Source organism: Plectropomus leopardus, chromosome 10 (genome assembly GCF_026936395.1).
Source record: "Plectropomus leopardus strain MGB_pleo_1.0 chromosome 10, ASM2693639v1, whole genome shotgun sequence".
NCBI classification, from domain to species: Eukaryota; Metazoa; Chordata; class Actinopteri; order Perciformes; family Serranidae; genus Plectropomus; species Plectropomus leopardus.
In genome coordinates, this window is record NC_142185.1 from 12,106,033 (window position 1) to 12,133,562 (window position 27,530).

At 39.2% G+C, this 27,530-nt stretch overlaps 2 protein-coding genes across 18 annotated transcripts in view; both read right to left on the reverse strand.

The window, feature by feature from the left end:
- Positions 1-543: 543 nt before the first annotated feature.
- Positions 544-9,997, reverse strand: poglut2 (protein O-glucosyltransferase 2). Its single transcript, XM_042494731.2, has 10 exons — positions 9,483-9,997; positions 7,375-7,580; positions 7,061-7,266; positions 5,592-5,669; positions 4,963-5,135; positions 3,379-3,616; positions 1,877-2,086; positions 1,609-1,698; positions 1,401-1,505; positions 544-711 (listed from the first exon to the last, which is right to left on the reverse strand). Exons 1-10 carry the CDS (start codon positions 9,674-9,676, stop codon positions 694-696), a joined length of 1,518 nt encoding a protein of 505 aa, XP_042350665.2. The 5' UTR covers positions 9,677-9,997; the 3' UTR covers positions 544-693.
- A 1,053-nt stretch (positions 9,998-11,050) lies between these two features.
- The window catches only part of stxbp5l (syntaxin binding protein 5L), a 166,693-nt gene continuing 150,213 nt past the window's right edge, over positions 11,051-27,530 (reverse strand). For 11 of the 17 annotated variants that reach the window (XM_088083057.1, XM_088083051.1, XM_088083049.1 and 8 more), the window contains 7 exons: positions 20,688-20,789; positions 19,297-19,536; positions 16,806-17,169; positions 16,221-16,386; positions 15,562-15,673; positions 15,142-15,362; positions 11,051-13,936 (listed from right to left, as the gene is read on the reverse strand). In XM_088083057.1, the coding sequence (XP_087939183.1) occupies positions 13,895-13,936; positions 15,142-15,362; positions 15,562-15,673; positions 16,221-16,386; positions 16,806-17,169; positions 19,297-19,536; positions 20,688-20,789 (1,247 nt within the window). In that variant the 3' untranslated portion in view covers positions 11,051-13,894. The remainder of the gene's footprint in view (positions 13,937-15,141; positions 15,363-15,561; positions 15,674-16,220; positions 16,387-16,805; positions 17,170-19,296; positions 19,537-20,687; positions 20,790-27,530) is intronic. The other 6 variants (XM_088083059.1, XM_088083054.1, XM_088083058.1 and 3 more) reach the window with 1 other exon arrangement.

Sequence of the window (27,530 nt, forward strand, 5' to 3'; positions counted from 1 at the left end):
AACAAAGGAAATCCCAGATATTTTATTTACATGTACACACCCTGGCTCAGCAGGGTGCAGGTGTTTTTTTTTTTTTTTAACATTCAGCTACAGAACAGCAACTACAGAGCTGGCAGGGTTTGTTTGTTTGTCTTGCTCAAGAACCCTTCAGTACATCAGGTCTTTGGTGAAAATTTACGTTGAACATACAGAGGTAAAAATCCTGTGCTTAAATATGCAGGAAATGTCAGACTGAAAACTCCACAACAGCCTGATTGAAGCTACAGATATTTTTCCTTGAACCTCCCTGAGTGACTGGGGGAAAATTTATCTTAGCCAGAAACTGTGAAATTCGGTTATTTATGATGAAGACAGGGTGATTCATTGTGTGATTTTTGCAAATTTAAAAGAAAATATGTCTTTCAAACCAGCCAGCGTATTCTGAGGTTCTGAGATTATTCAAATTAAATACAAAATACAACAATTTAAAGTTGAACGTCCCTCTCCTATCCAATAATAAATAGTGAACAATCACTTAAAACGGCAGAAACAAAGAGTAATCACTTTCAACATACAAAAAGAAAAATATTTATTTTAAAACATGAGATGTGATATTCATGTAATAGTCATACAATCATTGAACACTCTGAAACATTTTGTTTTTGGCAGAATATCAGATATGAAGGATTGCTCTGTAACTGGATGACAGGTCAATCAAAGTTCATCCTTTACCTGGAAAACACAAAAAAGAGCAAACAAAACAATATTAGCTGAATTTGTTTGAGAATGTGGGATAAAATGTGTGCCATCATAAATTGCCAACAAAAACAGGGCAATTTAAACCATTTTAATTAACTGCATAGGGTTTGGTGACTTCACATAACGTAGAATCATTTTTATCTTCAACTTGAATATATTTATTAAGGTGCAGTAACAGCAAACATACACCAGAGGGAGCCACACTCTGTAAAATGGTATAGTCTTGAGACTGAGTGGAACCAAAGTTTCAACATTAATGTTGGTATTTTTTCTGATTATCATCACCAACGAGAAGCCTAAGCCCACCAATGTATTATTTACCACAGTGAGAAGTGGATCTGGTTTGTTCTGCTACAAGTCTGAGTGGAAGTTCAGGTGTCCAGTGACAGATAATTATGCTTCAAATCTTTTTCAACATAAAAGAAGCTCAACTTGCTTTTCTTTGGGGGCCTGTTCTGAAAAATGACAGGTGGTCAAAGGCCAGTTCCAGCAGCCCCAGACATGTTTCTTGAATTTGAGGACGTTCCTAAGTTTCTGTCTAAAGTGTATCTTTGCAGACAACGCAAGCTTGTGTAGATTCTACTGGTGTTAACCTGTAAGCTGAGATGAGATGAAACAATTCAAAGCAACTGATTCAAGGGAAACTTAACGGTGTCCCTTACCCTCGTCCTGTGGCAGGAACATGGAAACAGGTCATCAATGGGCTGCTCCACAAGCGCCATGCCTGTACGAATCTTGGGCTCTGTGACCTGGAGTTTGGCGTACTCCTGTAAGACGAACATGAAACTTACAGACAGGACTATGACAGACCGGGAAGTACATCCTGACTTATGCTGTGTGTGACAGACTCTGCAACTGCAGAAATATTACCTGAAAAAGTTTATAGTAGTAACAAAATATACTGTTTCCCATAAGATGGTTGCGGGCAAACTGCTGACCCGCCAGTGCAATTTTCTTTGCCTGAAAGACAGCAACAGTCTTAATCTTTCTTAATATCATCATCACAGACATCAATAATACACTCCATCTTGATAAAAGTCATCTATGTTAACTTTAAAAGAGGCTTATAAATGAGCATAAGAAATTACCCCAATTCATAACAAAAATATAATGCACCATGCAAGCCAGTAATTATCACCTCTTCATCATTGTCACGAGCCCACTGGATCTTTTCCAGCAGGTCTCCAAGGTCCGCCCTGATTGGAATGTAGTGCTCCCACGGCCGAAGCTCGTTGTAGAAATGCTCATAGTAACCAGAATCCTGCTTTAGGACCACACTGTCTCCTGCTAACAGGTAAGGCAGTCGATACGCAGCCACAGTGCCATCAATGTTTATCTGGTACTTGTACTGGTGGTAGATATGAGAGAGAAATAATCATTTATTGACTTTCTTTATCATCAATGTAGAAAAAATGCTTTGAAAAGCAAGTTAGAAAACAATTTAAACTGTTGAAGCTACAATAGGCAATTTTTGAAGCAAATATAACAAAAAGTCTTTTTTTTTTATAACTTCCTATATACTGACAGTAGTACATGAGGCAGATAATTTGTGAAAAAAGCAATCATACCCCCTTAAGTGATCCTAATGGCATTATAAGAGTCAAACAAAAAAACAAAACAATCAGAGCGAGGAGTCTCTAATGCAGCTGTCAATCACTGCTTGTGAATATCGTCAAACTGTCAAATTAGGCAGCGCTGATTAACTATTAATCAAGAATCTGTTATTGCATTGTCTATTTTTCACCTCAAATGTTTTCAGGAACATAATTTAGTGTACTGTTTAGCTGTAAAATGAGAACGTTTGTGACCCAGCCACCATGTTGAAAACAACTGAACCAAAACTAAATCCTGCCAAAGTAAACGTTCCCATTTTGCTGCTAAAAAGCACATTTCTGAAAACATTTGAGGAGAGAAAATCTTGATTCATATTTTATCAGTTCTGCTGAGTTTGACAGATATCTCTGAAAATGACCTGTGATTGGCCAAAGTCTTCCATCACGGGGTAGAATATCTTAAACCTGAAAACAGAGCCAAGCCAAGGCGCCGAGGTTTACTGTTCTCTCAGAAAACTTGAATTACATTATGCTCAGAGGTTATTACAGAATTTTTGCCCGATGACACCAAAATTCAACCGCCTTCCCGTGCTTTAAGGCTGATATCATATTTAATGCATACAGAGTTATGTCCTGGCACACCATCACACACATTAAGTTACAGCTCATGTGTTAGCAAAAAATGTCATTTTACACAGCAGCTACATCCCACAGGACATGTCTTTCTGGCAAACTAGATCATGTAAATAGGTCCAGTATCCCGAGGCCCTTGAGCACGGGTTTAGTCCATCATCTCCTGAGAAAAATATCTGGGTCTTTACTTTCCTAACCAGACGTTAGTTTTCTTAGGCTCTGATTTTCTGTGCCAAGCAAATTGGGTACACTCAGCTTGTCTGAGCTTGTTTGCTGAAAATGCCTTCCTATGGTTAAAAAACAATTAAAATCTGCAAAGCCCTGCAGAGTTAAGTGTTAATTCAGGCAGTCAGGCAGCAATAGCAGCTCCTTACTATTACATGGCATAATTTGTTTCAAAGTTATAAGAAATATCATTTAATGAAGACTCCAAAGCATTTTTCTGAACACTCACCTTGAAAAAGTCAAAGAAAGACACGTGTTTGACCAGCGGCCCATAGAGGCTCTCATCGTGTTTGAAGAAGAAGAAGTTGGTAAAGGCAGCATCTATCATGGTGGGGTGAGCCCTTGAAAGCTTGACCAGCTCCAGGCGTTCCTGACGGCTGTCCCGGCCTCTCCAGAAAGCTGTGGCATTCTTCTCTGGCCATGGTGGCCCTGTGTTGGCCTGCACTGACATCATGTCCAGACTGACTCTGTTCATTGGATGCACAGTATGTTGTCCAAATTAGATAATGACATGCTGAATCATGAAAGGAAGATTAAGACAGTAATAAGAACTTCACAGTTGTGCATATACAAATAATCTCTTCCTATTATCTTACCCATGTAATGGATTGACTTCATAATGTCAGCTTTACCTCAGTGCCTAGAAATTATTCGTACCCTGTTGCACACACTTTGCTTTATGAAAAACTCCCTTCACCGGTTCAGTGCTGCGAATATAAAATACAGTTTTGTCGTGCAGAGATCAGCAGCTACAGACGACACTGGTTACACCTGATGACTGAGCGAGTATCCGTCATTACAGGGTGAGAATTTCTGCAGGGCAAAAAGTCAATGCATGCGTGATATGGAGAGCTGTTCAGCTGGCTTAATTTAGATGTAAAATAAAATATTTGGAATTTTTTATGCTGTCACACACCAGTTGGCTATCTCGCACTGCATAAAAATGCATGAAGCAACGCTGAGGAAATAATGAGTGCCCTGACACAGGTTTTTCTGGTTATTTCTGTTCCACATTATTCAGTCTGCGCTGTGACAATGTTGTTGCGCGGTCTGGATACATAAGCCTGCTTGTCCCTATCGTCATCTGCCTGGGGAAGAAAAGCATATTGCAAATCATCTTAATGACTTCAGGATTGCAATGTGTCCAACTCACTACGACTCTCGTCCTCCACTAAAAAGCAATCTACAAAGTTTTCCAAGCCACCAGGCATACAGGCAGTTGGTAGTTTATACTCAAAAGATTTTCAAGTGAATATTCCTTAAAGAGGGTCCAGGTGTGAGTGGTGCTTTAATAGAATATTTATGCGGCAGTGACATCCTATATACTTTCTACAAAGTTGCTCGAAGGTTTTTTTTCTTTTACTTGCAGTGGCAAAGTGAGTGTGGTTATCACCTGTTCTTCACTGCTGTCTCTCCTCTGCCCGCAGTGAAACCCCAGTGATGACAGCAAAACACAAGAGACTCTCAAACCGAGCTGAAATAAAATGGGGGCTCATAACTTCGGTAAATAACACAGGTAAACTTCTACTGCGTTTTTCTGTAATTTATGGCGTGTGGTGTCTTGGTAGGAGGGATGCGGAGTGAAGGAAAGATGGAGAGTTGACAACAGCTACACTCTGAGTTGCTGTGCATGAAAGCTCCGCAAGTAAAAAAAAAAACAGTGTGACAGCTGACGAAAACAAAGGATCAGGCTCTAAATAGCTCAAAAAAATCCTTGATTGGCCTCAGTACTAATCTTTGAGATTGGATTGGGACATCCCCACCTTAATCAGAAATGACTTCACATGCTTGTGTTATGGATGCACAGCCTTACCTTCCCATGGTCTCGAGGACAGACTCAGTCAGGTCATAGGTGGGCATGACAATGTCTCTGGTATTGTTAGATCCACACCAGGAAAAGATAGGATGAATCTTCTCAGTGGGTTTCCTCTTCTCCAATGGCCAGTCACCAAGGTTAACGAAGAACTCCATATCGGGGAGCTTCACCTGGACGAACGACACAACATCGGAGGGAGGGAAATGGAGTATGCTTTACTTTCATTTACAAAAATGTGCATACTTGAAGACTTTGAATCTTTCTACAGCATCACAATCCATGGATGTCTAAAGAGAACTGGATACAGTGTTTGAGCAGGGGCCCTATTGATTCCTATAAAGGTGCTCAGTGGTACCAAACACATTCAGCTGCTGATAAATTAGGATTAAAAGGATTTAATTACGCAGCTCTTCTAGACTTTTCAAATGTTATCGAAACAAACAATGTCTCTTTTTCCATACAAGTCTATGTGAAAAAGTCTTTGGGCATCATAGCATCACGTGGCAGATAGAATTCCACCCTTTTTCTCACTTTTTAAAAGCAAGTGACAAATAATAATCGTATTAACGGCAAAGATCAAAATTTCTCTAATGTTTTAATGTTACACAGATAGTTCAGGGGCTTACCTTTCTGGTGAGTGACAGGAGGATGGCATCCATAAAGATTCTGAAACCAACATGCTCTCCAAAAGTTTTGACATAGACCTAAAGAAAGCATAAAATCTGTATCAACCTAAAAGCACCACAGGAGTGTTAAGGAATTACTTTTCAGAATCACTTTTATTGGCAAGGTATGTGTTAATGTGAACACATAAAATTATTTCGATGAAGTCCTTTAGTGTACTTATATGTAAATAGACATAACAGCTCTGAACAGCGACAACAAAGCTGCACATATAAAGGTATAACATACAGGACTATTTTGTTCAAAAGTATGTGAAAGAATACATGTTTATAAAAAATATTACAAAAATATGAATTAAAAGTGCCAAATGTGCTGATGAAGACCATATAATACGGTCAAAAGTTATGTAAAGCTAATACTTTGAAGTGAAATATGATTGTACTGTCAAGACTAGGGTCAAGAGCAAATTTTCATGTTTATTATTGAAATTATCTCAGTTACAAAGGAAAAAAGATGTAGATATTGATGAATCGTTTTGTTAAAACTACTAAACTTGTAAATCTGGATTTTTTGGGGGGTTTTGCACAGAACTAATTTTGTAAGTGGATGCTCAACCTAATGCTCCCTAAAAACAAATGTATAAATTACAATGGGATTGTAATGGCAGCTGATAAATTACTGGATGTTTCCAGGTAATACTAGCACTGTGGCAATAGGGCTTTAGACGTATCACTATTACAGGAACATGGGTTGATGTCCACAGTGGTATTTTGAGAAGATTGTAGTAGTAAATACCTGGTTGACAGACTGTTCTTACAGGTGTGTCACATTGCTCCAGGCTCTCCTGGCCCACTTTACATTATCACATGGCTGTAATTACTATTCAGCCTAAAGAAACACTACACGTTATTACTGCACTGCCCTTTGGTTATGACGTTGTTCAGCATTTTTGAGGGTAGTGAGCTGCATGTAAAGGAGCCAGATCAAGGCCAAAAGGATTCTTAATTTGAAAAAAAAAAAAAAAAAAAAACCTGAAAAAAATAGATCTGAAAGTGAAAAGAAGATTTGAAAGTGACAAAAAAATCTAAAACAAAAAAAAAGAGAGATTTAGATGCGGAAAATAATTAAGATCTAAATGTGAAAACATAAAACCTGCAACTGAAAAAGACCTAAAATATGGAATTATATAAAAGTTAAAAGTAAAAATAAATAATTTATTCAAAAGATTATCAGAATTAAATTATATTTAATAAATTATATTTAAATCTAAATGAACCTTGTCCTACATTAAAAAAAAAAAATAAAAATTCAAGATCAAAACTTAAGCTTTCAAAGTTTCAAATTTTATTTTTTCAATCATTTTTTTCTTTTTCAAATCAACAAACCGTTTGGTTTTGATTTGACTCCATAGACTGATATTTACTGTATATCTTGCTATTTCCTCAGTGTTTGTTTCAGAGGTGTAAGGTACCTTATTATCTTTAATAGTGTAGTGGCAGAGGCTTTGTCTCTGTCCAAAGCGCTGTGGGATCTCCTGCGCGTTACGATCTGGGTCAACACTGGCGTAGAGGGCCAGGTCTCTGTCTATCTGAGGGAAGGATGGAGGACAGTGCATGTGGGCCTCCCACACAGATCCACTGGGCTGAGGACAGTCACAACCCTCATGGTAGACTGGACCTGTAGAAGAATAATACAGAAACATCATTTAAATCTTTCTCTTTTATCTGCAGTAAACGTGCAACAAAAACATGCATCTTGTCCTAAAATTTATTTTTTGCGTTCTACCTTTGAGAATGAATGGTGACTTTGCGACATGCTTGTTCTTGATCAGGATGTGGATGTGAAGGTCCGTGTAGGTGGCATACATTCTGTAGCGAACCAGGAAGGAGCCATCCTGACGATCCAGGACTTGGATCCAAATCCTGGTGAAGTGCTCCACTGGAGACACAATCTTCACATCAAATGTCTTCTCACCAGGTGATGTTGTTAAACTGTGAGGGCACACAGGTCAAAAATGCTTTCTTTAGTGTACAGCACAAGCCATGTGCAAAAGGTTTTGTGAGTCTTGAACAGACATTTGTACCAAAACAGATTTAGCTATTCAACATTACTCTCTAAGGATAATTATAAAATTAAAACTACCTATTACTATTTTCTGACAAATTTGTAATTAAACATCATTTTGCACAAAAGGGAGTCTGTTGTGTCTTGTATAACTTCATCTTCTTGATATTGGCACAATGCTACTGTCCCTCTTGTGAACCATTAGACAACAATAACTTAACTTTTTGTTGTAGGCATGAATGGAAGTGAGAAAATGATCTGTTTTGACACCCAAAACATGTGTGAAAGTGACTCCCACTGAGAGCAGATACCTCCATTAGGCCCATGGGAGCTTTTCTATGAAAGAGGTTAGGTGAGGTTGCCTGGCTCTTTCTCCCTGGGGTGCAAACTTTCATGTCTGCTCTCTCTCTAGTTTTAAATTTCAACGTTGCTTAAAAGACTTACTATGTTGTCGTTGTGGTTTTCTTTGTAGTCATGGAGTTCTCCACTGCCAGGCAACTGTAGTTTATTTATCAGAATAGGGGTTAGCTGGGGTGCGCCTTCGTTTTTTTAATTTTAATATCATGACACTCCCCAGAGCTTCACAGAGTTTTCCTTGAACCTCCCTGAATGACTGGGGGAAAATACATGACTCTCCCTTCATCATAAATAACCATACTCTGCAGATCCAGGCTATGATAAATGGTGTGATTTTGGAGATTTTAAGGAAAACAAGACTTCCAAACCGAACTGCAGGTTTTGGGGTTCTGTGGGTATTTAAAATAAATACAAAATACTACCATTTAAAGTCTCTTCCCTAAGCCAATTCAAAAAAACATAAATTCTTCCCCAGTGCTTAAAAAAATGATTTGGAGCGCCTTCCTCATTTTACACTACCCCCTCCCCTCTCATAAATAATGAAAACCTTCAATAAAATTGTAAAGAGTTGTAGTTTCACAAATTTGCTTCAAAGACATCTAAAAAGAACCATATTTTCTCTAAATATGAGGGTTTTTTCCACATAAGTTACAATTGAAAAATTGAGTGTTGTTACATTTGACTATATTAATTTCTTGGTGGAAAAATAACATCTAAACACTGAAGTCTAGACAAATATTACTGAGGGCTGCATCTTTGCCAAATGAAGAGTAGTTCATCAATGACAGAGATGCCTTTTTTTTAAATACTGTAGTTTTTATTAATCTTTTGAAACATGACATCTCTTTTCCTGTGCTGCTTTCAGACCCCTTTCATAAACATTTAAACCTTTGAGCCCTGAGCAAACTGGCTGAATTTCTTTCAAAACATGTAAAACAAACAAACAAACAAACAAACAAACAGGCACTGAGCAACATGGCAAGAAATGCTCAACAAACTGCAAGAAATAAGTAGATTTAAACAATTATTTTAAAAAAGCTAGATAAAAATGTCTAGGGAAAAGGACAAAATCAAGGAATCAACTATATTTAATGCTTAGAATTATAATTGCATATTTTAAATTATATTACAGAATCGTTGTAGTTTTAAGCACCTAGGCCATTTCAACTAATTTTCAGGTCATTTCCTTGTACTTTTTTTTTTGTTTTGTTTTACAAATTTCTTGATAATTTGGGGGTGTATTTTTGTTTTTGCCCTCTTCTCATGTTTTTTTTTTCCTAAGAATTCAAGCTCCGCTTTTACATTTTTTTTAATCAACGTAAAAACAACAAAGAAATTCGTTTCTGACAAAACCCAAATCTACGTGGAGCTCTTGAAAGCAGCATTGCTTGCCAATAAAATTTCCCAAGTTGCTGCGACTGGAAAAACGTCCCGGCTGCAACATTACCAGGCCAAACTCAAGTGTTACTCACTTTTTCCCAGAGCTGTCCACCGCCTGTATGTAGAAGAATCGAGCTGGAAGGACGACGTTTGCCTCCAGTCCTGGTCCCCAAACTAAAGTTTTGGCAGCACTGGGTACCGAGTGTGCCTGAGCCCCCGGGACTTCATGTCTGAACACATCCAGACACACGAGCAGCAGCAACCACGAAAGTAGCCGAAGTGACATACCTGTCCAAGAGTCCACTGTCCTCTAATGTCAGCCGTTACTTTTCTCCTCATAGAGACTCATCACCCCAAACTTGCCATTGTCGGTTTAAAAATGCCGAGACGTCGTTTGAGACAAAGTATTGTTAAAGTCAGCTAGCTAAAGTTTAAGTTCGTTCCGTTTCCATTCGGAATGACACAATTCAGCGTTAGCATTGCTAATGGCTTACGTTTGGCTAACACACGCGCATAATGTCATAATTATAATATACTCACAGATGTACGAGGCTCACCGTTAGCTAACCTGTCTCCAAAATCCATGTACAGTAGGTTGACTATCTGAATGAGCAGAGGGCGGGATAACAACGCCCGATGTAGCAATGTGATTGGTCGCCACTCCGCCGAGTCTGGGTTTGATTGGTTGAATGAGCAATCGCTTCCTAATCTGAATCTGACTGGACAGAAATCCGGAAGTTCAAGATTTAGCGACATGCTGGTATGCTGGGCACGGCTGGGCATGATCATCTATGGGTATGATGCTTAGCTCATAGGTATATCATTAATTTACCTATTATTTTAGCCAAATTTCGCAAGTTAAAAAAAAAGAAAAGATTATGGGATGAGATTATGAATGTGGTTCATTTTTATAGTTTTACCCAGTGGCTAAATTATTGTTATAAATGAATGGAAGCATGGAGTGCTCATAATAATATTGCTCAGAATCCAAACCTCCCTGTTTTCACTGCCCAACAATGGTGTCTTCAGTGGTAGAAGAAGTAGGCACTCCAGATAATGTTTTTAAGCATTGGGGAGGAAGTTGTGTTTTTGATTTTGCTTAGTGATAGGGAAATTCAACTTTAAATGGTCACAGCATTTATTTGAAATACCCTCAACACCTGAAAACCCTCAAGTGGGTATTACAGACATGTTTTCTTTAAAAATCTCCAAAATCACACTATTTATCACAGTCAGAAACTGTCAAATCTGGTTAATATATTTCCCCCAGTCATTAAGGGAGCCTCAACATTTTTTTGTAGCTTTAAAATTGCAATATGGCTTACTGCAATTTAAAATTGCACTAAATACTGTTGTGCTGCAGATATGTCCCAACCAGCCTCTAAATCATATTCTACACATTTAGGAAAACATCATCATTTGGTACATCCTCACAAAAATCACACCACAATCATTTTAATATGTCTTTCAATGAAAAAAAAAAGTTAAATTTATGATTCGCTTTAATGTTGCAAATCATATCACATTTGCAATATTTTTAGATATAAATTACAATTAGATTTTTTTTTTAAAATCGTTCAGTCCTACCAAGCTGTACGTCTTAGAAGCAAAGCGACAGCATGCGATAAAGGAAGGGGGGCAGTAAAATAGAGTTCTCAACTGTGTACATCAATCAATGTTTATTTCATTTTGCTTTTGCATCAACATATTTTCAGTTCTTTTTTGTCAAGTAATTTCTATTACACTAGTATAATATCAATAAGAACAAAAAGTGGTAGAATCCATTTAAATAAGACAAACTTTGCTGCCATCATTGAGAAAACCAGAGAAATGCTTTTTCAGGATACTACAGTGTGAAGAACTACAGAGTTCCAGTGATTTAGACAGAGCCAGAATACCAGATACAGTACCAGCAGTAACAGGTACAACATATACAGAGAAAAATATTCAAAGAAAGTCTTTAGCTTTTAGCATTTTTTTTGTTTCGCCTTTCTCCCAAGATTGAACTGTACAGTTGATATAAAAACCAAAAACATAAAAACCAAAAAAACATACTAACAAAACACCCTGTCAGTAGAAGTCAGATTTTTTTTTTTTTAATTTTCTTTAGATTTTGTTTTTTGTTTTTTTGTGTGTTTTCTCAGTCATTGAAAGAACTGCACTGAACACAAATCTCATTGACGGTACAGAGATAGGAGAGAAGTTGGTTTTTTTGACATGTTTAAGACACCTCATTGAATCAAATCATGTGTAATTCCTGAAATCCTTGTGGCACTGCTTTTACGATTTCAGGTGACGTTAAATGGGTGCGAAGGCCATGTAGAAATGCCTCAGCAGCCTGACAGGAAGCAGGCAGAAATGCAATACAGATAGATTTACTTGTGTCTGTTATTTTTTAGCTTTTGAGAGTGCATGTCACGGTGCATATTCTATGTGGGAGTGACGTGGACATGATCAAGGCGCAATGCTTCTTATGTGTTAATGCTTGTGTGCATAAAGGCCTGATGTGTCAGAAATGGATATCAATAATCCTCTGTTTGGTTTTTCAGATCAATTCAAAATACAGACAAATACACAAGTACAAAATATCCTCCTCACTTAATGCTGTCTGCGCGTGTCATGTGGCTACCCATTGACATGTACAACACAATCACAATATGATACACAACCATGTATCATGAAACATTTTGTTGTTTTTAAACACACGAAGAGCCTTCAGTTGAGAGGCCATCATCATCAAATATAGGACTGCGACAAGAGGATATCATAGTCATCAAGAACAATATTTAACGGAAAGAAAAATAACAGATTTGCTTCCGGTTAAAATTGTTTGCAAATGTTTTACACATGTACATAGTTTCTGCACTGACTCACATCTGAACATCACTGAAAAAAAATACTGTTACTTCTCCTGAACCTTTTGCCGAGAAAGAACTCACAGGGGAGTTGCGATGACACAGATGTGATTCCTTTTCCCGTCACGAGGACATCGACAATCATTAAAGTTTGTGATCATGAAAAGAGGACCGCTCAGGTTCAAAACACAAAACTTCTAGACATGGAGAAAGATGAGAGGGTGTCATTCATGTCTGATTGCTTTGGCAGAGAGACAGAGTGCAATTTAACATTTGTGGCACTCTTTCTCTCTCTCACACACGACCTAATGGCTCACTTAAATTGCACATCTGACAAAGGCAGCTAAAGACTGAATGGTGAACCAGCAATAACCAAAAAAATTTAAATTAAAATGCCCTCATACTTTTTTTTCCCCATAAAGACTTTGATAAATGCCCTCAATGGCAGAGTTCTGTCTCATCTGCTCTGATCAAACACATGATGACTACCACATATTAGCTCTTTGTTAGTTACAGTGAGTGGATTCACTCATCTTGTTTTTTTTTTTTTATGGCACGTGAATAGTTTATAGGTTCATACTCTAGCTATAAACACACTGTGTCCAGAATACACTTGTAACTCTTTCAGCCTTTGAATACCTCTCACACCGATCCGTTCTCTGTTTTCATACGACTGTAGTTGGGGAGCGAGATATTCCTCATCATTGTTATTTAATGCTTTTGTAAGTAGCAGCAGCCGAAAAGTGAAATTAGTGTGATTAGACTGTGCAGAAGTGTAAATACTACTGATTTGTGTTTGCACTGTGCAGCCCAGAGTACTTGAACATAGTTTCAGCATTATTCTAAGTGTGTTTAGAGGAAGCTAACTATGTGCATCTATATTGTGGCATTTAATATTTGCTGAGACTACGAAAAAAATTCAAATGAACCAAAAATGAAAATTAAAAAAAAAAAAGGGAAAGGAACACAAGTTTTGGCTTAATAGCAATGCAAGTATACATTTCCCTTTTTATACAGAGTTTTTTGTCAATATTTCAAAAAATATAAAGTTTTTTCATAGTTTCTGTTGTTGGCTTACATCATTAAATAAAACTTTTTTTATTTTTATTTTTGTATCTCCTGTTAAAGTTGCATGCTGCTTTTTAATATGGCAGTTGGATATTTTTTTAATAGTCATCCATTTTTTTATTTCATGCATGTCTTGTTGGTTTCTTAACTTTTGAGTATCTACACAGTGAGGTCCAGAAAACCCAGGCACACCCACCCCCTACACACGCAATCACACACACACACACACACACACACACACACACACACACACACACACACACACACACACACACACACAGACACACACACACACACACACACACAGACTGACTTATCAGATAATTCCAGTTCCATCTTCAGTCCTTTAAATGTTGCCGTTCGCCATTCTCTTTCTGTCGTCATCACTTCACGTCTAGACAAGGAGCTAACACGTCCTCGTCCTTCAACAATGTGACAGTGCAGTAGCCAGTCCAGAAGCCGTAAAGACAAAGTCACTCTTGAGTCTCTCTTTTAATTGCTCTCATTTGTAGAGTGAAAGTCCCTGTTCCGGCATAAAGCTCCCAGCAGTCCAAGGGCAGCCTCAGCCCTCTTTCCTGCGATTAGAACTGGTACCACTTCTTGTCTTTGCACTTTAGCATCAGCTGTAAAAAAAGAAAAGGTCTTACACTGTTGACGGCAAGGAATAACAAGTTTTCACTGCTTCATTTCCTTTGACATGACACCACATCTTTAGAAGATTGCTTTGCGGCTGTTGTACATAGCATTTTCTAAACATTAGATATGTACATGTAGAATTTTAAATAAATGACATCATGGTGAAGAATTGGCCCCACCATTAGGATGAAACAGGAGACTTTTTTGATGCCACTCAAGATGAAGACCAATTTTACAACAACCAAAGTGGAAGAAAAAAACAACATGAACCAAGATCTTTGGGAGTTACTTTGGGTTAGGGACAATGTTGCCCTAATGTTGAATGTATCATAAAACATGACTTCATGACAAGGGTAGAATGGAGCTGGGAAATAACTGGCATTTGTTGGCGAGTTTTCTTAGCAATCTTGTGTATCTTACTGCGCATGAGGGATTCCACTGGTTCGATTCCCATCATGCTATATTTAAAAAACATTTAGAGCCTTGTTTGCGTTGCCTTGTAACGGTTCCAGCCATGCTGTGAAATCTTGGTTAAATAGTCAACTTTCTTTGAATCTGCATTTTACTCATGTCATCCAAAGTACAGTAAAAGCTAGCAACAGAGGGTAGATCCTCTGCTCTTAACATCCCAGCTGTAAACAAAATACAGTGGGTTTTTTTGTTGTTGTTATTGTAAAAACTGTCTTAGATTTAATTCATCAAGCATTTGGTAAATTATGAAAAGAAAAATACATTTTAAAAAGATGTTACCAATTATTTTGAGGTTTTACAATGCAATTTCAGAAAAAAATCAAAACAACCTTTATAAATTTAGTGCCTTTCAAGACTTCTAAGAATCTTTGGGAACCCTAGTAAGTTGTTGTGAAGATTGGGTAAAAGAAATGGAATGTGAATAATGAAGCTTTTTATTTTCTTTTTACATAATTATTTATCTATTCCATCAGCTATTATGTCATGTAAATTATTTCCTCAAAATATCTTTTTCTATTCTTTATGTAATATTTTCAAAGCTAATATGAACAAAGAAGTCATCCATGCATTTTTTTTGTTTCAGTTTACGATATTTCCATTTTAATTTTATTTCAGTTTACAGTTTTTTGATTTAGATCACAAAAAAATTTAAATCAATTATCTGTGTGGGTTCATTTATTATGAATGCGGTTGTGTGTAACATTTTGAATCTCGTTTTTACCTCATGAGCATGTTTGGAGAAGGTTTCTGCACTGGTCATCATTAGGGCGGTTCGCTCTTCCAGCTCCCCCAGCCTTTGGCCTCTCTCATCCAGCGCAATGCGGGCCCGTGCCAGCTCACCCACAGCTCCACCAGCTGCCACCTTCATGCCCTCCATCCCCGCCTGCCCAGGGATGTGCTGGGCCAGACTCCGAGAAGCCTTCCCAGCTGCTGCCTCACCAACTGTCAACAACATCAGGTAAAAGTAAAGTGACACGGGGCACAGGAATAATGCTCATTACTGGGTTAGGATGGATTTTAAGTGGTGCAGTTCCTTGTAGATATTGATTTATCAATTACATGTGACATTTTCTAGGTAGATTAGTATGCATTAGATGACACTCTTCATACAGAGAAAAAAGAGAAAAGAGAAAAAACGCACAGAGCTCCTCTCTGTCGAAGTTATGAGAATTTCCTCCAAAGAAGCCCTTTAGGAAGCCTCTGTTCTGGGCTTCTGGTGTTTCTATTGGTGTAAAAAGCTCCCCCAGCATCTCCTGAAAAAAATGAAAATAAAAAAAGAGGACAGTTTTGTCAAATTTTGTACCAGAGTTGTATTGATGTTTTGACATTGACATTTGTTGATCGTCTTTGGTAGTGTGATCAAAATTTTCTTATTTCTCTCTTCATTTATCACCTTTGTGACAAATTTTCTTAAATGACTGAGGAGAACAAGAGCATAATTTGAGTGAGCGTTGTTGCCTGTAGGTGGCACTATGGCAGCATCATGTTTGTTATCGGTATCAATCAACTTAGTGGAGTTCAAGCCATACATGGCAGGTGTAACATTTCACTCCAATGGCCCCTGTCGGCTCTGGGCTTGAACAACGGCGAGAATTACACCTATTAAGTAACTCCATCAATGCGTTTCTCGTCCAAAATGTAAGAATGTGTAATCACCAGTCAAGCAAATTAAAAATCATGATACAGTATGTACATCATGCACGTCACACAGAGGACCGATCAACACTGATATATATATATATATACTGTAGGTAAGATACACATAAGATAGACAGAACACCCACAAACTGCAGTGCTGACCTGCAGGTTGTCACACATCTCCTGGCTGTATGTAATTCTCTGAATCTCTGTCGGGGAGCTTAGGTATAGAGCCTGCCCCCCATTGGTGAAGCAAAAGGTTCTTGCAATGCGCATGTCTGTCAGAGGCAGGTAATTGACATCCATCAGTGGTCTTAGACTGGGCAAACTGTGGGCAGAGCAAGGAAAAGTTAGACACCAGGAACACCTCCATCATAATAACTGTACTCTGCAAAGTAAACCATATACACCCAATTTGGGAAATACAGTTATAGAAAACTAATCTTATCTCTGTATTATTTATCACATTTTTTTGTCCATCTTGTAATCACATAATGTACCTATCACAGCAATACTGACAACATCTTTCAAATGTACAAATCACACACAGTCAAAATGTATTCCTTGCACTAAGAGATGTCAATAAAATCGAACAAAGGTACCACCAATTTACATCCAACCAAGCAGAAAGCAGTTATTTTTACTCTGACAATGTGCAGACATTCTTGCCTGTGGCCACAAAATGGTAATTTTCATGGTAATTTCAGGTAAATATAGGTTAGTTCCAGGTAAGTAGATGAGTTATACCTGAGTGTCATGACGTGTCCGTTAGCACAGAAGCAGGCCAGGCACACACTGTTGCACACAGATACCACGTCGGCTCGCAGTACAAATGATGACTCGGTGATGTTGTGGACAAAGAGGCATGACTGCGAGGGCATCAGGAATACTTTGGCCTGCCTCTCGGAGCACACCACAGCCAGATGCCCCTCTCCCAAGGTGTCCTGGGAGGATGATGGTGAAAAGTGGACCAGCTTGCGCTTCCGCACTCGGTCAGGGTCCTCGGAGGCATTGAGGTCCCGCCAGACCTCGTAGGGGCTCTGAATAAGTGCTCCCATGCAGTCCAAGAAGCCAAAGCGCAATACTGAGCCCTTCAGCATCAGGACCGCACCTGGGAGAATTTGGGTAGAGAGTGGAGAGGGAAGGAATGACGTCTAAAACTTTAATTTCTAAAGCTATATTTTTACTTTAACTCTTTAGTTTTTGGATTTGAGAGTGAATTATTTATGTTAACTCATATTTTAGGACTGTCTTAGACCTTAAGAATATCAAGTATGAATTTTGAAAATGGGCATAGGTGACCTTTAAGCTTTTGGTCTAACAGACCTTCGGAGCGCGACAGAAGATTAATAGTGTCTTTTAACGTCATCAATCGCACTACATTACTTTTCTTAAATTTTGTTTAATTCTCAAATATCAGACCCAGATTGTCAGTTTGAATCCTTGAGGTTGAAAAACAATCACAAAGGTTTCCATGTACATTTGGTCAAACCTGTTATCTACTGTCAGCTACAAAGTAATCCATTATTTACACAGTCTCTGGAGTTCGCTGACATTTTTGTCAAATACAACATTTACAATCCACAGTCCATGGAAGCACTTTAGAAACACACAGGGAGAGTTCAACAATACCTGCCTTTTGTTCACCATTTTTCCTAGGAACCGAAACTGTGACCTTCTGATAATAAGCTCACTTCTTGTATGCTCAGTCTCAAGAGAACAAGTGCTTTTTCAAAGGGCCTGGATTTTTGGGTCTATTGAAGTCTTAACTGTGAGTAAGAAACCTTTTCCACACACAGCAGGGTGTCCCGGCTGGTAATACATGTTTGAGTGGCTCAGTTTTGTTTAGTCAGAGTACAAACACAATGGGGCTGCAAAATCTCCCCCAGTTCTTAAGTACAGCAGGAAGTCTATGCAAGATCATGCATGACAAATGCCCATAAAAGTTCTCCATGGCAACAAATTTCTCTCTAATTGAAATAAATATGGTTTTACAAGTCCTTATGTGTGAGTAAGACCAGAGGAGAGTTGAGCTTTCAAATGATGCTCACACAGTGCACTTCATTCCTGGGGAATTACCTGTTATTATTTTAAAAGCTTTGCATTGCATCGACATTTCTCATATATCTGAGTGGGCGTTTTGTGTCAAACACACAAGTGGAGTTGAGATGAAAGCTAATGTTTCAGTACACAGTTCAGTGTCCTGTGTTTTTTGAAGTGAGTGTACCCTGTGTTATTAGTGGAGGCAGACTGGTTCACATCACAGTAATACAAAAAATGAAAGGATTACAAAAGGCTAACTACCACAGTCAAATGCAGCGGGCAGCTGTTTGCAGCGACAAAGCTAAGATAAACCCACTCACTGCACGCTACCTGCTCAGCACAGAACGTCCAACAGACGCAGTTAGCAACTAGCTAGTGACCTTATATCTTTTTTTCCACCAACATAGACCTCGTTCTGTTCCACATTCTCATACCAAATCCTTGCATATTGACTATGTATCCTCCTGCGTCTGTGTTGACATCACAGGGTGCTGCTATCGTGAAGCACATGGTGGAATTACACTGCGTGTGGTTATGTTTAGGCAACAACAGCACATGGCAACCAACTCTGGGATGTCAACTAACGCACATGCTGCCACAGATGGTTAGGATTAGGCAACAACGGCACGGATGGTCAGCATTAAGGAAAGGAGGCATGGGTTAGGTGTAGAAAATACATTGTATTCAGATGGGAAGTGAACACTGGACTCCTGCATAAAGACCAAGGTTTGTTGGACCACTCCACACCCCTTCCACCTGCCCTAATGCGCCCTCATGCTCCTTATATTACATCATTTCTGGCAGCGTTTCAAACTGACGCCGTTCTGCGGCATATCATGCAGACACAACAGGTTCTGTCTGGCTGGGGATCAGTGGGAGTGTCATATTCTACAGACTGGGAAAAGAAGATAGAGAAGGCAACAATGGAGAAGTCAAGCACTGGAAAACAGAGCATGCAGTGGTCTCATTAATAGTTGGTCCAGACTTGCTTTCTGGATAAAACAAATATCTGTTACAACAGAACAGAAGTTTGCAGGTAATGAATGTGATCTGCCACATTGCTATTACTGTTTACTTTGCTTCTACTTTGTTGTGGTTGTTGTTGTTGTTAAGCATGCCGCCGCCCCTTAGTTGTTCTAAAATCGTTCACTTATTGCTTTAGTGAGTGTACTGGAAATGTTGGTAATGACCTTACCGCTGGGGCCAATGGTCACAGGTTCCTCCATTCTCTCCTCGTGGTCGATGGGGATGGACATTGGGATGAGCAGGACCACACCTAAGCTGGTGCCCACCCACAGACATGGAGTGGGCAGGGCATCACTCTTGCGCCCATAGGACTCTCCGAACTGCAGTGTGGTGATAGCCTCTTTGGTGTCTCGGTCGATGCTGGACACACTGGAACTGCGTGAACGGCTGAAGGAGTTTTCGCGACTCTCTGTAGCGGCAGCCCCAAAACACAGAAGCATGGCACAGGTGGACAGGATGCGAGAGGAGAGAGACATGAAGTGATGGCAAGAGAGAGGGGAGTGAGAGAGAAAACAGGGAAGAGAAAGGTAGAGATTCAGAGTTGTGGAAGGGAACAGTGATGTAGTGGGTAAAAAAGAATGATGATATGAGAGGACAAGTTGTTTAAAAAAAAGGTTTAAAGAAAGGAGAGGGAGCGTGATAAGGAGCATGGAAAACAAATATTCTAAAGGTCACATGATTTATCTGTAGATTGTATGTAATGTAAAACAATGTAACGTGCAAAGGTGCCAGTGAAACAATGTGATACACTGAGGAGCATGATCATTATAAAAGGACAATCCGACAAACATGTTTTTACACACACACACACACACACACACACACACACACACACACACACACACACACACACACACAGAGCTCTTTTTGTTTATTGTAAATGTACGTAGATTTTAACGCACTGAAAACACTTTAGTCAACAGCCTCGTGACACATTCAAACACATTTTAGAGAATTTACAGGCAGACACACACACACCAGAATGCATACGTACACACTCTGACAGTTGCACCAAATTCAAAAACTCCTTTAACTCTGTTAGAGTGCTACCCATTCATGTCCTTCATTGTGTACTTAAAGCCTCCATCAGAAAAGTATTTCTGTATTGCTGCATTTCTGAATTATTCAGAGCCTGGCGATGTGCAGTACTGCATGCCCAGCCTAATGTTACACAGAGTGCAGACTTTATGTAACAACAACCAAAGATGGGTGCAAAGCCCGGCGTACGCATGTCAACCCAAAATGAAAACAATTTTGACAGAATGTTTTCAGGAGCACTTGAAGGCATTATGAAAACTAAAATCTGTAGAGGCTTTAAAAAGACCTTCACTTTTTATGGGGAGCTGGGAGAAATATAATATACTGTATGCTGCCTGCAAAACATACACTATGTACTGCTATAAAGATGGCATCACTCTTTATCTGGGGACAAGAGTAAGCACTTTTCGGCATGTTTCAGACGGAACAAGGCAACAGGACGGACTGACATACTGACGGACGTACGTACGAATAAGAATCAGCAGGACAGCTATTGTAGGTTTGTGGCCGAAGCCCCCTTACCTCTCTCACTCCAGCAGTAGGGGGCGGTGGTGTGGTGCTCGTCATGGGAGTACATAGTGACTCCATGTAACTGCTGAAGCATTGCCCTCCTGGATGCATAACCTAATCGTCCCCCACAACATGAACCCCATTTAACAGACCACACCCCGCCATGTTCCAAAGAAACACACACACACACACAAAGCACAGCCGCCCAGCCAAAAAACAGACAAGACGGACAGATGGACAGCAGTACCAGAGAATGACGGAAAGAGAAAGAAAGTTGCAACTGAGTGTGGAGAGATTGCTTCAAATATATACAGAGAAAGAGCGTGATAAAGAGGCCGCATGTCTGTTTCTTGTGGCCACACAACCTCTACTCACTTATCCATCTTCTCTCTAAACCCTTTTTTCAGCACCATCTGCTCAGCTAAACTGTTGGCAAGAGAAGCAGGTTTCTTTGCTTCTTATGTTATGAAAACTCTGATACAGCATCTCTACATGCAGTCGGAGAAGAGCTACTGTGCAGCACTGTTGCACGACAACCAAAATCTTGATAGTGCTTTCTTTGATACTGCTGTAAGTACAAAAGTGTTTGGAGTGGATCCCAGTTTACAAACTGGTTACAAAACTGGTGCAAAGAGTTGAATACAAAACCATTTCAATGCAAAAAACCCTGCACAAAAGGCACTACAAAGCAAAGGATGTCATAAATGGAAACTCTGGTTGCTTATTGTTGTTTTTTTCTTGCTTACCACAGTATCAGAGCAGTATCAATACAATAAGATGTTTTGGTCAAAATTTTGGTATCATGCCATCACTGCTGGACGATGCCTCTGGCAGCCACAAAGACAAAATAGCCTTTTGCTGTGAGTCTGTTTAGCAGCAGTTCGGTTTTGCCGTGTGTTGCTGGGGTGTGTTTACGCTGTGTGACGAAGCCTGTGGGGTGCTGGCTAATGAAAGTCAGGCACAGTGGTACTCTGACAGGGCACAGGGACCCCTGGGGGCCCCTGACAGGGAGCTAGAGGCAGGCGAGGCAGTGTCGGGGAGGTGATAAGGGAAAGGCAGACGATCTGAAGCGGTGAGACGGACAAAGTGCCAAGTTTATACAGTGGTACATGCACATACACCCACACATAGTGTAGAGAGACAAGGACAGACACCTGGAGACTACGCAGAACTTTTTTTTTTGTCATTTCTATTTACCACCAATGACTGTGTACAAAGCTCTCTGCCAGGTTTTGCGTCAATGCCAATTAACACATGAAAAAGATGTACCATCTCAGACACATTTTACACACTTAATTGTATGCTTAGTTGGGAATTGAGAAAACTTTGACCTTTAAATGTAACATTTAAGGACAATTAAGATAAGTTAGTTAATTATTGCAGAGATCCAACAGGGACATCTTCTTTCACAAAGCCTTAAAATAGCATGCCCACTGCTTCAGTATTTGGTTTTAATCTTGTGGTCAAACATTAATGTAGGTGCGTGTGTGTGTGTGTGGACTTGAGTGTCTTTTGAGAAAGCCTCTTTAGCATCTGGCCAGGTACACACTGAGTCAACTGTGCTCTGTGCTATGGTGAAGTAAAATATATGTCATTACTTCCACTTTTACGTGTAACATCTGTGATATTATTATTCTGTAAGGTTACAATTAATTTAAGGGTTACACAACATCTCCTCTCTCTTCATGCTAACAAAAAATAACAGCATACGCTTTCTATCTTTCTGTTCTTAAAAAACTGCTGCCAATGTTATGACCACAATTCTGTCTTCAATATTTAATGGGTGTGCTGCCTAACCGAGATGGGAGGTATGGAAATGTTTACTGTACAGAGTCTGGCTTCCATGCCATTTCCCTCCTCTGTCTCCTCGCCAGGCATGCAGGCCTCATTAACATTGGCCTCATCTCTCGCACTGCTTGCTGACCTTTAATTACTCCAGTGATCCTGCTGGCTCTTCACTGTGGTAACCCAGTGCAACTGGTAAACAACAGTGCCAAGGGTAGGCATCGGATAGAGAATATGAAACGGTCTACAGAGACAAGCGACTGTTCACGCATAATAAATACACATTCATGTCGCTGCAGGCTGAGGATGTTGTCCATCTTTTAACTTATTTCTTCCTTATTACTTATGGCTTATAAATTTTATTCATGGTCTAAAATAAATCTTAGTATGCCATTTCACTCTCAATTGATGGATACCACAAAGAGAACGGGGGGTTGCGATGCAAACACATACGTCCCAACAAAGTCTGTTTATAACCATTAGGTAACATTAGCCCTGTGATGCTAATAGTTAGCCCTGTCACTGTGTGTGTATATACACACTCCCCAACTTCTCCCTGGTGTGGAGCTCATAGTCCTGTGAGGCACTGAGCGAAGTAATACAATGCATGAAGCTCTACAATGAAATTAGATTTTACCCATTTTAAAAGGTAATATATATATATATATATATATATATATATATATATATATATATATATATATATATATATACACACACACACACACACACATATATATGTTAGTGTGTGTGTGTGTGTGTGTGTGTGTGTGTGTGTGTGTGTAAGTCACATCATGTGGGGTGAATGTTTTTGAGTGCTCATGCACAACCCCAGAACAAACATGTAACCCCCTTTACACCTTGCACAAAATACATTTTGGGTCATTGGGCAGTGCTTGACCACATGAAAGTACAGGTGTAAATGCACCCAAAATGCATTGAGGAAGGACTGTGATCCAATCAGCCAAGCCACCACCAGAGGTGGTCAAAAATTCATTTGGACCATATTGAACACAAATGCAAGTGTGTTTTCAATCCGCATACAAAAACTATGTGGGCAAAAACACGTAATCACATGCAACTATTCCAAAACAGGGAGTTGGCAGTCAGTTAGTGAGCTAAGCTACCAGAGTCAGCAGCAAGACAGCTTATGGATAACCAAGACACTTGGAATGGAGTCTAGACAAGACCAAATGTCGGCTTTTCAGTTTGGTCTTGGGAAAATATACAAGCAAAACTTGGCAATTCATCTCACTATCGAGCCATTTATGAAGTCATGGCTAAGCAAATGGTGGAGAACGACTACAACTAGTCCTCGCGGCTATGTCAACAAAAGAGAGATCTGATCCAAATCAGATCTCATTGTGGATGCTGTAGACACATCCAAATAGCAGGTGTAAATGTAATCAGGTTAAATCATAACTAGATAAAATCTGGATACCAGATGAGGGGTGTAAATTAGGTTAAAGAATCTGAAACACAGACAGGTTAATCAGCTGTAAGTCTTTTGCAGCACCAGCAAGCAAATCCAACGATATATCTTAAAAATTGTGTTAAAGCCCTGTGTATGGTACCTGGAAGTACAATATTCATTTCATCTGGAAGTGTTGGAAAGATGAGTGTGCCTATACAACTTTGCAGCAAGTTGCCTGAATTATTTATTACCATGTGTGCCAACTTGACATTTTGGTCAGACAGTTGTGGCCTGATTGGAAATGATTCACTGAATGAGATCCAAATGAGTGACTGCAAAGATTAATAAAAAAGGGAATTGTCTTTGGCACAAAGGAGGATTTTTTAGGGTAAAATCATGGACTTGCCGCACTGGATGTATATACTGTCGACGGCAAAACGACTATGACTGTTCAACAGAGAAGATCAGCTTTTATTCTTTACACTACCCCAGAGTGTCTGTATAGCACATAGTGCAAAAAGACCCAGTTGTCATGTCAAATTTTGGACATTGTGATGACCACTGTCAATTGATTTAAGCCAGGGCCACATTCTCAACGTTATTTCAGCACCATTAGCACAGCAGGACACTTTCTGGCACACAAAGGTGAGGTGGTTATCTCTTAGACAGATGGTGACATGCTTTTTTACTGTCAGACAGGAGCTGCAAGGCTCTCTCTCAGTCTCTTTTTTAATGCTTCTAGCTTGTCAACACAGATCTGAGTGAAACATGCAGTCCAGTTTGAAAACTCTGGTTTATCAGAACCTGGTGTGTCAAACTAACATGACAATACTTATAGTTCCAAAACCCGTTCTACAAAATTCATGTCAAGAGATAACAGTGGCATAACAGTTCAGCCTATTGTTAGGATTTGGCACATCATTACTCAATCAATAAAATTCAGTAAGTAAGTCTGGCAGCCTCACAGGTACACCCATCTCTGTCTACCTGTATAAACGATTTTCTCTTTTGGTTACTCTAAATGTCAAGCTGCTACCTCGCTAAATTCTAATTCAGCTTTTAATGTTAAATGACTCAAGATGTCAGACAGTTTCGTATGAATATATGTAGAGGTTATAGACGCATTAAATAAACTGTGAAAAAACCATTGTCTGCATCGCTGTGGTTGATAATGCAGCTGTAGCCCAGGCAGTGACTCTAATAAAACATTCAGCTTATGTGAGTGAAAACTGCTTGCCCCTCTGCTCCAGGTCAGTGTTGTATAATGAGGTCAATGAAGATGTGTGAATCTAATTGCAGAATTGGTGTTAAAGGGTCAGCTGTGACAACAGTGCTGCACCTATACTATTTGTTATTAAGCATAAATCCATAACATCTGCATGTTAATGAAATCTCCCTACATTCTGCACAAAAGTGACACATGGGTGTAGACCCAAATTAAAAATCTTGACTTCACAGCAAAGCTCAGATGTGAAGGAACATGCTCTTAGTTTCAACTGGCAAGATTTGCAACCATTGTGTGTTGCTTTTGGTTTGATGTGCGTGCAGGAGTGGCTAGGATACTATGACATTTTGGGAACTGTCACACTGCTGAGTCTCCTATAGAGAGATTAGCCTGTTGTGACCTGACAGGGGCTTTCTATTAATCTGACAGAGCCCCAACTAGAAGCAAATACAGATGAGACCATGAGTATGGCTATAACAGTGTGTGTATTCGTACCACGGTACAGGAGTCACGGTATGTAGATTAATGCACGTAACCAAAGTTGAGCCTGGAAACTTAAAGTTGTTTAGCAATATAATCTGAGGTTAGCACAAAAGCAAACTGGCATGCAAAGCAGTCACACTGTGGGGAAAAGAAACAGCAGATCTGAAAGACCCAACTGCGTGTTCTCAGTTAGCTAACAGTAACAGAGAGAGAGAAGACGAAGAGAGTGTGCTGGCCTTGCTCTGCCACTGCAGGGTCTGTGAATGGAAACATATCCAACATAATAACCCTCATTTGCCTGAATCGCCCAGATGTGCTGATCAACAGGACGAGGAAAAAACAACCCAGAGCCCAGTGCCTTATGCTTTGAAGCACCCTTTAGATGATGAAGTGAAACACTTACTGAAGCAGCTGGCATTTACACTGGCATATAGCAAAGGTGGGACTAATTGTAATACTCGTGCTACATTTAATTTTTTATTATTCTATTTTCAATTTCACAGCATAAGAGATGCTTTTCAGCACCTTGAAACCCAAGCTTGTTTTGATTTAATTTGAGAACATGGTACAGGGACAATGAACAACTTGTCAAGAAATGTCCTGCATACTGCAAGATATATACAAGATATATATATATATATATATATATATATATATATATATATAAATATATATATATATATATATATATATATATATATATATATATATATATATATATATATATATATATATATATATATATATATATAAAAGGTATATATAATTATCATAATGATGTATTTAAAATTCTGTTATAGAAAAAAACTCATTTTTGTTTTTTAACTTTTCTATTTTTTTTGGTGCAAATTTTCAGGTTATTTGAGGTTATTTTCTTGAAACATTCCAATTTCTTTCGATGTTTTGGGTCATTTCTTGTAAAGTCTCTCACTGCCTTCTTGTGTATTTGCAAGGAATCAGGCCAATTAGCTCAGGTTTAAAAGGATTAATAATCAACTGAAAATAACAATTACTGTGTTATTGTAACCATGGAATGAGCCAGTTATATCCACATAAGGAGCGGGTCCTCTTACATGGAGTACGCCATGTTGTTCTACAGTCGCCGAGAAACAACCAGTGAAGCACAGTCTCTAGATAGGTTCATTCTTCAGCCACTGTACTTCTCCCACACGCTTGGCACGTGGGAGAGGTTTCAGTTCTGCAACCTCACCATCAGATGCCACGAGATCCTACACACTGGACTTTTAAGGTGGCAAAGTACATTTTTACCACCCACACATTAAATTAGGAGCACTGCAGTTCTTAACAACTTCTCTGCCTCAAGGGCCAATCATCATGTCTCTCACTTTTTATGGATTATCCACCTCCTAAACCTCCAGTCTCTTTGGGCAGTGTCTGCCATTTTATTTCCACCACCTTCAGAAAATCACCCAGCAATGTGATTCATTGTAAAGACTTAAAGTTCACAAAACGCCAAGTGATATTTCGCTGTGGCTTTTTCTGCTGAAAGAAAATATCTTGTTTTAAGTGAAAGGGATACAAGTAAAAAGTCCATCTTGACAAAAGAATGTCTGGAGTTGTGTGAAGACATCAGACTTGTTTTTGTCTGAGTGGGAGGATGTTGTTTATTTAAAGTCAATGAAAGCCTTAATGTCTGTAGCCTGGCAGTGACGCACGAAGTGCAAGATTTCATACATTCTGTGTAATTAAATGTTGATGTACAATCCTGATGGGAGCCATTTTTCCGTGTCAGTTCTGAGGTCAACATCTCAAAATTACACGAGTGCGAGTGTCATTTTAAATTGTTGCTTGACAGCCCAATCTTTTAACTGCTTTTTTGTTTTTGCATTGTCTGTCACTTGTTGTGTATTAACACCCAACAACAGGCTTAGGACATGACCCACGTTTCTGTTAAGATAGTGATCAATCTTCAAGCAAGAGCCTATGT

Bases quoted from the DNA above. Each gene is read 5' to 3' on its own strand.
- poglut2 (XM_042494731.2), bottom strand. From the start codon at position 9,676: ATGTCACTTCGGCTACTTTCGTGGTTGCTGCTGCTCGTGTGTCTGGAT. The intron at 7,581-9,482 runs GTGAGTAACACT...GTGCCCTCACAG, and splicing joins GTGGACAGCTCTGGGAAAAA to TTTAACAACATCACCTGGTG. The intron at 2,087-3,378 runs GTGAGTGTTCAG...ATCTACCACCAG, and splicing joins CTTTCTTTGACTTTTTCAAG to TACAAGTACCAGATAAACAT.